Genomic DNA, 12,123 nt, shown 5'->3' on the forward strand with positions numbered 1-12,123 from the left:
AGTTTTTTTAGGTACTCCGTACTCTTAATTTTTGTTTTACTTCAGGTCACGTGGATAGAAATCGTGAAGAAAATGTGAACGTTGAAGAGATCGTGGGACAAATATTGGAGGAAGTAGTGATCACAGTAGCGAGAGGTAATTCAATAGATCTTGATGAAACTATTTTAGCTTGGGTTTGTGAATATTGTCATTGGATCCTTAGTATTTGGGCCATAAAAGACTAATTTGCTTGCCCTCTGTCATTTTTGATATTTCGGGTGCATTTTTTTTTACATTGGCAAATTTTGTTTTACAGGCAATATAAATTGTTGTTGCCCACTGATCACCTTTGAAGCAGTCAGTTCAAGATTAGCATAAACAGAATTTATAAATAAATGCTTCCCATTATCTCAGGCTGGTCTGTTCTTTTTTGAGCCAGAAATGGACCTTCAGCAACTTGACTATTTCTGATGGACCAATTTAATTTTTATATTTTCATTAACTTTGTATGCCAAAAAGTCCAACATCAGATGCTCAGACCTTAATTTATATGTACTTTCCAAAAGGATGTATTACTGGAGTTCAACAATATTTTACAGATTGAAATCATTGAAGATGTTTATGAACAAAACATTTGTAAAAGAAATGACAAATATTTTAATGTTTCAGTGGGTAGCTTCTCAAAATAAATAGAAAAGATTGGTATTTGTCATAATAGACTAGAAAGAATTAAATAGTTAAGTTTTCTGGACATTGATCTGTTCATTGGATGACATTCTAAGGAAAGGTTTTAGCACTAAAATATTGTTTCTCTTTTTGTACACAGATTATGCCTGAACTGCACAATACTTTGAACGTTTTCTGTTTTATTTCAGATTTCCAGTGTATTTTGTTGTAACCTTCATGTAAACTGATACTTTTTCTGACATATAACTTTGCTCTTCAGGCCAACATTTCTTGCCCAATCTTAATTTCTCTTAAATCAAGTGGATTTCAGTACCATTTTGTGGGTTAATATGATCCATATTGTGGGGAGTCTGGAATCACTGGTGCCAGCATTAAATTTCCTTCACAGAAATGTGATTATCCAGTTGTTTCAATGAAGGTGTACGTTCAAATCTTTTATTAGAATTTATTTCCCCAATTTTTATGGGTAGATGTGAAATAATTTTTGTTTGTGATTTTTTTTTTTGTCTTTTAGTTCAGTAATTTGACCCTTCATTCTGCCATCCTCAGTTTTCCCCTGGCATGATTGTTTTACAGGCAATAAAGTTGCAAATAAGCTGCACACAAAAATGAGTTTTGTTAATGGAAGCTTTGCTTTCTTGTTTAAGAGGCAGAGTTACAAAAGGGTGAAAATGGAACTGCAGAGACACCTTTACAAAGTCAAACCACTATTAAATGCATACAAACAAATGGCATCCTTGAAGAATCACTTCAAGTGGGTGGTAGTAGTTCATTAACTGATGGAAAATCTGTACCAGATTGTGATGTCCAGGTAAAGAACTAAGAATGTTTTGTTGTTGGAATCTGAACTAAGTCCAAGGATTTCAAGAGATGATCTCATCTAAGTTTCTTTGCTAGAATTGTAGTTCTTTCTTGTGAAATAATATGAAAAAAAGTGTAAGTTTTTTTGTTCATTTCTGCTTGAATTTTTAAAAAAAAATTGTGGTATAATTGGGGAACAACAAGAACAGATAGTTTTCTTATTGTAAATGGTATTTTCGTACAAAAGTTCTATTCTCACAAACTTGTGTCCTGTTTTCTTTCATACCTTTATTAATTCAAAATTTGACATTTAAACGAGGTTTTTGAATGGAGAAAAGTGAATTTTGAATAACTTGAGTTGTGAGCTCTCCTTGGGTTGCAAATGGGTTCTGTTTTTGAAGAAGTCTATTTTCCTTACAAGTCAGAAAATGCTTTATATTAAAAAAAAACCCACATTCTAAGTCACCATAGAAGCCATAAAGCTTGTTTTTTTTTAATGAAAACTGATTGACAATAAAATACATAATTAAACTCTTAAATAACAGGCAACAGTGCAAGTTTCAACATCTAACAAAGTCCAGTTGTAATGGTTTCAGTCTGATTCTTTGCAATTTAATATTTTCCCCTCTTGGCCTTGAAGTGTGTTAATTTGTTGACTTTTTAAGAAGCGTGATAGGAGAAGCCTGAATAATCTAATTGAAGCAGCTGTTTTAATTTAATACATTTTTTGTTTATTTCTAGGAAACTGAACCTTCAGTACCACCACCTGTAAATGCTAAATTCTCCCACATTTTGCAGAAAGATGCATTTTTGGTTTTCAGATCTCTTTGTAAGCTTTCTATGAAACCTTTAAGTCATGGACCTCCTGATCCAAAGTAAGTAAATGTGTTGTTTGGAGAAAAAAAAATTGCAATCTGAGATCAAGTATTGTGTGCTTTTTGGCTTATGGTTCGAGAAAGCATTTCAGTCACCATAGTGATTGAAATATTGATGGGTAAATAGTAGCAAATTAGCTTCATGATTAGTTTCCAGAGCTATTTTGAATGCTCTTTCTCCACAAAATACTTCAAAATTCCGCCCCACCCACCACCTTTAACCTTGGAATTGCTAGAAAACTGGCAACCTTGCCTCGTATTCCTTGTTGAAATTAATTGCATGTCATGTCGTTACTGCATTGTCTGTTTATGCAAATAAATCTTGCCATTACCACTGAATGATGGAATTTATTGTCCTCACTTGAAACTTCACCTTTAAAGCAATATAAAGCATGAATGAACTGTAGAGTCTTTTTGATTAATTCCCTCTGATTGTTGATTTTGTTTTCTGGTTTTCCCATGTCTTTTTTTGTATGCCAGTATTGTTTATACAATATTGCCATTGACATTTTTGTTTATGTGGAAATGGAAGAATTTTTATGAATGACATGTGATACTTTGGATATATCACATTTGTACACTTTATACAAATAACCCGCCATTTATACATGGACAATTTATAAATGGCCATAATAAGAATTTACAATCCTTTCCTGTTTGGAATGTGTTCAATTAAAAACAAATTGCAAGATTTATAAATGACCATAATAATAATTTACAATCCCTTCCTGTTTGGAATGTGTTCAATTAAAAACAAATTGCAAGAACCATTTGACTACATCTGTGAAAAGAAAAAGAGTTAGAAAAAAAATCAGTTGAAGATCTGAATTTGGATTGCAGTGGCATAGATTTTTCCTTCCTGTCCTTTGCATCTGCAATTTTCTTCATTCTCTTACTGAGATTGAATTAGCCTCATTTGATTTTTGACTCTATTTTATTCTCTGCAGTTGACCTTCCCACATTTTGGAGATTTTTTTTTTCCACTTCTTGAGGAGGAGGAGAAAATTTCAGTGTAAGAATTCTTAGAATATGCAATAGGTGTTGTACTCCATCAACTATATGTTGGTACTGAAGCAGGATATCATTGAAAAGAAGTCAAAGAATTGGAGACTGAGCTCAACTACCTTCACCTGGAATTCAAGCATACCTGGCTGTGGATGGAAAGTGATGGGGGAGATGGAGCAAGGGAGAGAAAGGCTGAATTCCCCACATTATTTTCCACAGACAAATTCCCCCACCCCCCCGGAATTCCGATCGACAATCCTTTCCCTGTGTTTTGCAACTGGAAAGTTGAAGTGAGGTGGGGGGAAGGATATGGGCAGAAGGGGAGAAAAAGGCAGGAAAGATTGAGCAAAAAGAGATTGTGAAGGGCAGACTCCTGACTAAGTTGAAAGTGATATTTCACTATGATTACTTTATTGCTGTGTTGTTATCAGCAATTTTTAATCATCTATTTATCACACATAGTTTCAGAAGTGTCAGGAAATATGTCCAGTTCCTTTCGTATGGTGCATCATTCTTGCACTTGACGAGACTAATTTTGATTAGTTGTAGGCCACTGAACCATATGTGTCTAACCATATAAAACTGGATTTGAGTTTGGGTCAAATTCTGTCAGTAATCTGTTTCTACATTAGCATCTGTTTTATTTGTGAATATAGGAAAGATCACTAGCTAACCTAGTGCCAAACCTGACTGCACTCTATGTAGATACATAGAGTGGCAGCCTATTAAATGTGGAATGTAGACATACAGCATGGTAACAGGCCTTTTCAGTCCACATGCCTGTGTTGCCCAGTTGACTGACAACTGCCATATGATTTGAACAGTGGGAGGAAACCGGAGCACCCAGAAGAAACCCACACAGACATGGGAGAAAGTATAAATTCCTTGCAGACGGTGCGGACTTGATAGTTGGCGCTGTAGCAGTGTCACTTAAACTGTGAGGCTAACTATTAAACTGATGTTCTAAAAAAATTGAATAGTTTGGGAAACAAATCCTATTTTCCTTACATTTTTTAAATTACCCAATGATATTATGATCCTTCATCACACAATACAAATAGTTATTGTACAAAGAATTTCTTATTCCAATCTGTTTTGTTTTCAAGGTCTCATGAGCTACGGTCAAAGATAATTTCATTGCAACTTCTTTTGTCAGTTCTTCAAAATGCTGGCCCAGTCTTCAAAACAAATGAAATGTTTATCAACGCAATTAAGCAATACCTTTGTGTGGCCTTGTCCAAAAATGGAGTTTCCTCTGTGCCAGACGTCTTTGAACTCTCGCTCGCTATTTTTCTTACTCTGCTTTCACACTTCAAGATTCACTTGAAAATGCAAATTGAGGTACGAATTCAATAATTGTGAAGTAAAAGATGGAAGATGGATTTCTTGCAGACATTTTTGTGTATTTGACTTCTGCAATTTATCAAGTTCTTAAAATATCACCCATCTCTCAAAGAGACCCATTCAGTCATTTTTGGTATGCACTTTGAGTTGAACACAAATACCAGGCTTGTTTTCATAACTGATAAATATATTTTAGACTGTACTTGATATACTAGTTCAAGCTTGCAGTTGCTGAAGCATCTCATTAGTGTTGAGCTCATACTGACTTGAAGTCAGAAATGCAATGCAATGGGATCTTTATCCTCTATATGGTCACTGATAGCTCTTTATTGGTTTGTTTTGTCAAAGCAGTTTATTTTCCATTTTTCCGATAATGTGGCTGGAAGAAAAAAAACAAATGAAGACTTTACATCCCAATCAACATCACAATATTCTTTCTGGGGACTCTCCAACCAGATGGCATTGAATTGGCTTTTCCTATTTCCATTAGGTCCCTTCCCTGTCTGTCTGTCTGTCTTTCTCTCTCTCTTTCCCCATCCCTCTGTCTCCTTTCCTCCAGCTCCCCACCCCCACCCCCTTCCCTCTCCATTCAGTGAGTAACCCCCTCCCTTAACCACATCCTAGGTGTTTTCTCTTACCCATATCTACTTATGACTTGTTTCCTATCTGGACCTGTGCTCCTCCCCACCAACCATTTTATTTCAGACACCTTTCTGCTCAGACCGAGAGAATGAACTCAGGCCCGAAACATTGCGACCTGCTGAGTTTCTCCAGCACTTTTATTCACAAGGAGTTTCTTTGTGGAAACTGAAAAGAGTGTCCACATTTTATAGCCACTTTGCAAGTTACTGAATCAGAATTTATTGTCATGAACATGTTACAAAATTTGTTGTTTTGTGGTAGCATGAGAGGTGAAAATATTGCTTATCATTTACATTTTTTTAAAAATTGATGCAAGAGAAGAGAAAGTGAGGTCGTGTCTGTGGTTCATTGTTCATTCAGAAATCTGATGCCAAAGGGGAAAAAAAGCTGTTTTTGTGCCACCTAGTGACGTCTTCGGGCTCTTGTGCAACCTCCAGATTTCAGATTTATTGTCAGAGTACATACATGACATCACATTCAATTCTGAGATTCCTTTTTCCTGCAGGAGCAGCAGAATTAGTAGTGCAAAAATTAACCGTGCACAGTGTGAACATGTAAACAATCAAAAGAACTGTAAACAGATGACAAATGCAAAGAAATTGTACAATACAGGGATAGCAAAGAAAATCAATAAAGTGCACAAGTAAGAGTCTTTAAATTAGTCGCTGATTGAGTTTGTTGTTAAAGAGTTTGATGGTAGAGGGGTAGCAGCAGTTCCTGAACCTGTGAGTCTTGTGGTACCTGTACTTATTCCTGATGGCGGCAGCAAGAATATAGTGTGTGCTGGGTGGTGTGAGTCTTTGATGATTACTGCTTCCTGATGGATGGTAGCAGTGTGAAGCGGGCATGCCCTGGGTGGTGAGTGTCCTTGAGGAGAGAAGCTGCTCTTGAAGACTATCTCAATGGAGTGAAGACTGATGCCCATGATGGTGCTGGCCATGTTCACAACTCTCTGTCGACTTCTCCTGTCCTGTGCATTGGCGCATCCATACCAGACAGTTTAGCAACCAGTCAGAATGTTCTCCACAGTACACCTGTGCAAGAGTCTTTGTGGACATGCCAAAGCTTCTTAAACTCCTCACGAAGTGTAGCTGTTGGCAAGCCTTCGCGATTGCATTGACATGGAGGCCCCAGGACAGATCCTCAGAGATGTTGACACCCAGGAATTTGGAGTTCTTGATCCTTGATGAAGACTGGTTTCTGTTCTCTTGATTTCTCCCTCCTGAAGTCCACCATCACTTCCTTGGTTTTGCCAACTTTGAGTCCATGGTTGTTGTTGTGACACCACTCAACTAGCTAATCTGTCTCACTCCTGTAAATTTCCTCATTGCTTTCTAGGATTCTGCTGGTGATCATAGTATCAATGGCAAATTTGTAAATGGCATTTGATATTGTTCCCAGCCATGTAGTCATAGATGAAGAGCAAGTAGAACAGTGAGCTACACACGCATTCTTGAGGTGCGCCTGTGTGGATTGTCAGTGAGGAGGAGATGTTGTTTCTGATTTGTATGGACTGTGGCTCTCTGATGAGGATGCCAAGGGCGAGGGGGGGGGGGGTGGTGCAGAGGGTTTGGCCAGTAAGTACCATGGGTATGATGGTGTTGCAAGCTGAGTTGTATTTGATGGAGAAGTAGCCTGATGTTCATGTTGCTATCGTCTCCATGATCCAAAAATTGAGTGGAGAGCCAGTGAGATTGCATCTGCTGTGGAGCGATTTTGACAGTAGGCAAATTGCAGTGGGTCCAGGTCTTTACTGAGGTACAAATTAATTCTGGACATAACCAGCCTCTCTCTCAAAACATGTCATCACAGTAGATGTGAGTACCACTAGGCGTCAGCCATCGAGGCAGCTCACTCTGCTCTTCTTGATTGAGGCCCTTTTGAAGAAGATGGGAACTTCTGACCACAGTAATGAAGAGGTTGAAAATGTCCACGAGCACTCCGGCTAGTTTGCTGGCACAAATTTTCAGTAAGCTGGAACTGAATGCAGCCACTGCATTCTAAACCACTGAGCTCAATAAGGACAAACCAACAAACTAATATAGTGTCTGTGCATGTGAACAATATCCTTCCATAGTCATGGATTCAAATAACCCTGTTAATGAGATGCAAGAGGGCTTTTCCTGCAAAAACTTCTTAGAATAATGACTCAGGTTCTTGCTGGATGCATTTCCTGTAATTGAATTCCTGAATGACTGCAGCTAGCAAAATGGCACATTGTTGAGTCCAAAACCAGACATTTTTTTCTTGAGTATCTGCAGCCGCCAGATTAATTTGTACTTAAAGTTCAGATATTTTGTTTCAGACCACTGAATGCCATAACCATACTACACTGATCATTAAAAATAACATGACAAAAATTAGCTTCAGTAATGATTTTTAAAAAAATACTTTATTACATGAAGCCAAACCATCGGGAGGAATGCCAAATTCCTAAATTCCCTGACACCGATGGAGGAACTATTTTCATTATGCTTTACATTGTAAAGAGTTCCAGTCACCTTCCAAAAGAATAGATGGTGGATAGTACAAAGGACAGTTAATCAGGGATATCTTGGGTAAAAATTTGGACCCAGTGGGGAATACAGGAAAATATACATTTGGTTGGTGTTGTAAATCACATGGATTTGTCGAAATACTTGAAAGTTAAAGTTGTTCTCATTCTTGGATCGTGTATCAGGGCACAGATCTTTTGATCCATCACTGTGGGAAAATGTGAGTGAAAAGTTAACTTTTGATTTTGTGCAACCAATTGAAATCTTAAAATCGTGGATTGTCATGTGCAAACTAGACCAGTGGATTTCTGAAATGAATTCTGTTACTTCTGTTTTTGGCATATCCAGTGGCTTTCTTTTCAAAGCAGTGCCAAATGAACACCTGCCCAAGAAGGTTGTTTTTATTTGTGGCCTTTGTTACGATGCAGTGATCCAGTTTGAACTGCAATTGACAGTAAACTTCCTTCACACCTGAACTGAATCCCTTTATTCACCTTTAATATCCACTAAGTTTGGCTAACTTTTTAATGTAGCTTCTGTTGTTGAAACCATTTCCATAAAGAATGCTTTTCATTGTCTTGTATTTGAAAATGAACTGCAGTGAATTTTGATCCATTCACAAAAGCATATCAAACCAAAATGCATCATGGACATTCTGTGTCTCCACATATAGTGTTTTGGTCTCACGAAGGATTAATTATAATGACTGTTTATTGATTAACATGAATATTTATTCATTAATAGATTTGACAATGTAGATAATTGTTAAATTGATTTCTGTGATTTTAGAAAGTACAAGGATTAATTCTGTTTTTTCAATTGAAAGGTTTTCTTCAAAGAAATTTTTCTGAATATTTTGGAGACCTCCACAAGTACCTTTGAGCATAAGTGGATGGTTATTCAGACGCTGACCAGAATTTGTGCAGGTGATGTGCTTTGGAATGCTTTCCAACTTTTGAGTTCTAGTTTATGACCGTACAAATATATTGGGGTGAATTTGTTGTATCTGAGAATTTATTTTGCCTAATATTTTTACATAATAGAATAACAAACATTGTAGGTAACCCATCGTGTATTTTTTGAAATACTGCCCTCATTTTGAAGGTGTGGTGACATTTTGTCCACCAAATGTATATACAGTTACCCTTTCCCCTAATTGGAATTCACCTTACTTTAAGGAAAGTCATGCATTCGTTTTGGGAAGGATGAGTATGTTTCAAATAGGATTTTAAATGGATCACTTTTACTTGTTAAACAGGGGAGTGAGGGGCGAAACAGAATACAAATCCAGTGCCTTAGTTCATAAATCCAAATATCAGTTGACTTCTTCATGGTTTACCTCATTCATCAGTGTTGTGTTGCATGTGCTTCTTGACTATTCTGAATATTTGTATTTATCATGTAAAATATAGAAATAAAGTATCCATTTAAATTAAACTGCATTTCTTAACAAGTTGTGGCTATTGAGTTTAGTTTTCAGAACTGGCTTCTAAAAAGAAATGCATAAGATGGGGAAATAGTGGCATGTGTGGAAGATGATTAAATTTCGATCTTTTCACGTTACAGACGCTCAATGTGTAGTCGATATTTATGTGAATTATGATTGCGATTTAAATGCTGCAAATATATTTGAGCGCCTTGTAAGTGACTTGTCAAAAATTGCGCAGGGACGAAGTGGTCAAGAATTGGGGATGACTCCTCTACAGGTAAACTGCATTCATACTATTACAAGATCAATGATTAAATTTTTTTTAAAATGTCATAATCCCAATCCATAATAAAGATCCCTAAAGAAATAGGACTCACGGTTGGTGACACGGTTAGCAGAGTGGTGAGCGCACCACCGATCGGAACCGGGGTTTAAGTCTGGCGCTGTTTATAAAGAGTTTGTATGTTCTCCCTGTGTCGTTGTGGGTTTCCTCTGGGTACTCCGGTTTCCTCCCGCTGTTCCAAACGTACTGAGGATTGTAGGTGAATTGGGTGTATGTCATTGGGCGCATAGGCTCGTGAGTCGAAATGGCCTGTTACTGTGTGTCGACATTTTACAAAAAAAAATTAATTTAAAATTCAAATTCATCTGTCCCCTGGTGAGTGTATACATAGGGAGACTAAACAATGGGGTGAATTTTCCTCTTCTGGTGAAAGAAATTATGATTGAAGTTGTAGCTTTTTGCCAATAAATCAGACAAGTCCACGACTTCTGTGCATGCACTGCCACATATGGATTCTGAACTTAGGAAATTAATGCCGTATCTGTCACAACGAATCATTGTTGAACCCCACTATTTTTCTGATATTTTCACTTTTGAAAAAGCCTTTAAAATTTGAAACCATTTATGGAAACCTGGAGATGAGCAAGTATAAAACACAGAAGCATTCATGTGTCTGGATTTTCTCGTGGTTTCCGTTTGTCTCTTTTGTACAGCAAACTGACTCGATGTTATCTCCCTTCCAGGAGCTGAGTCTAAGAAAGAAAGGATTAGAATGTTTGGTTTCCATCCTAAAATGCATGGTCGAATGGAGTAAAGATTTATACATAAATCCAAATCTCCAGTCCAATCTTGGTACGTTTCTAAAAATGCTTGAATGTTTAATGATTTACTTGATGTGATATCATGCCTAATAAAGGTACTTTTCTGAAATATACAGTTAATTGTTAAATGTTCTCATATTTACTACTTTGAAACTGAAGCTGTCAAACAGCACAGCTGAAGTATCCTTTTTTCATTAAATGCAGGCCAGGAGAAGTCTTCTGATCAAGACACCAGTGAAAGTAAGCGTGCAGAAGCAACACGTAGACGAGGCAGCACAAATTCTTTTGACTCTACTGTATCCTCTGGCGTTGGGAGTGTTGGTGCTCAGACATCAGCAGCAGATGATCCTGAACAATTTGAAGTTTTGAAGCAACAGAAGGATATAATAGAGCAAGGAATAGATTTGTGAGTTATCAACTATGGTGACAGCATTCGACTATTATGTGTATTATCAAAATTGACAAATTACTTAGCCACTGCACAGTGCTTCCAGCATCTGCAATCTCATTTTAAAAACATGCTGTTAAAGAGCTTGAGATAGAATGAGAGTCCTTCGTGTATGGTACTTTTTCACGGCTAGACTGAACTGATTTTATACAATATATACAAAATCTCCCAATTTAACATTATAGCTTCAAGGAAGTTCAATACCCAGACAATAAATTGCTGTTGTGCACTACCACATTCTTGGTGACCAATCTGCAACATTCCAACTGGTCTGATCAATATTTGTTTTAGCATAACCTTTATTATTTTTCAGGGCCGAGACTACTGAAGGTCAGTATCCCATGAGCTTTCCTGACAATTTTGTCTCCCTGTGTTGCCACCTTAAAAGTATCAATGGACTTGTACTTTGAGATCTCGTTTGTTCCTCAATGCTTCCGAAAAACCCAACCATTCATAGTCTATGTCCTAGTCTTGTTCATGCTCTCAAAGTGTATCATTTCAGATTTCTCTAGATTAAACTCCATGTATCATCCCATTTTACCAATACATTTTTTTTAAATTTTTTTTATTTTTCACACCATAAATCACATTAGCCATGATATACACTTTTTCTTTTTCACACATATACAGTAACTTTTCCCCCCCCCCATCCCTCCTCCCAAGCCACCCCCCCACCCCCCCCCCCCCATCCATTTTAGGTATACAATCTAGGTTGCATTAAACCAATCAGACAATGTTGTCATTCAACAAAAATACACCAGAAATTCTACTGAGTCCATTCTTTTCTTTCCTTCTCCTTCCATCAACTTAGGTAATGTTTGTCCCCGGTAGGTTTTCGCTATTGTATTTAATGTAAGGCTCCCATATTTGTTCGAATATTTCAATATTATTTCTTAAACTATATGTTATTTTTTCTTATGGAATACATTTATTCATTTCTATATACCATTGTTGTATTTTCAAATTATCTTCCAATTTCCAGGTTAACATAATACATTTTTTTGCTACGGCTAGGGCTATCTTAACAAATCTTTTTTGTGCATCCTCCAAATCAATTCCAAATTCTTTGTTTTTTATGTTACTTAGGAGAAAGATCTCTGGATTCTTTGGTATATTGTTTTCTGTTATTTTATTTAATATCTGATTGAGATCATCCCAAAATTTTTCTACCAATACATTGAAGTCTCTCTGCATCCCAAGACTGCCCTCTACACTATCAACAAGTCTGTCAACCTTCATATTGTACGCAAACTTGCCTCAGACATAAACATCCAAATCATTAAAGTATGTTACAAACAAAAAGGGTCCCAGCAC

The 12,123-nt window shown here is 36.9% G+C and overlaps 1 protein-coding gene across 3 annotated transcripts in view; it reads left to right on the plus strand.

The window, feature by feature from the left end:
* LOC138735650 (brefeldin A-inhibited guanine nucleotide-exchange protein 2-like) overlaps positions 1–12,123 on the plus strand; it is a 55,328-nt gene that overhangs the window by 9,484 nt on the left and 33,721 nt on the right. For 2 of the 3 annotated variants that reach the window (XM_069883783.1, XM_069883782.1), the window contains exons 3-10: positions 46–135; positions 1,314–1,477; positions 2,209–2,342; positions 4,454–4,688; positions 8,655–8,754; positions 9,395–9,534; positions 10,284–10,392; positions 10,566–10,767. In XM_069883783.1, the coding sequence (XP_069739884.1) occupies positions 46–135; positions 1,314–1,477; positions 2,209–2,342; positions 4,454–4,688; positions 8,655–8,754; positions 9,395–9,534; positions 10,284–10,392; positions 10,566–10,767 (1,174 nt within the window). Of the gene's footprint in view, positions 1–45; positions 136–1,313; positions 1,478–2,208; positions 2,343–4,453; positions 4,689–8,654; positions 8,755–9,394; positions 9,535–10,283; positions 10,393–10,565; positions 10,768–12,123 lie in introns of those variants that run through there. The other variant, XM_069883784.1, reaches the window with a different exon arrangement.

Source organism: Narcine bancroftii, chromosome 6 (genome assembly GCF_036971445.1).
Source record: "Narcine bancroftii isolate sNarBan1 chromosome 6, sNarBan1.hap1, whole genome shotgun sequence".
Classification (NCBI taxonomy): Eukaryota; Metazoa; Chordata; class Chondrichthyes; order Torpediniformes; family Narcinidae; genus Narcine; species Narcine bancroftii.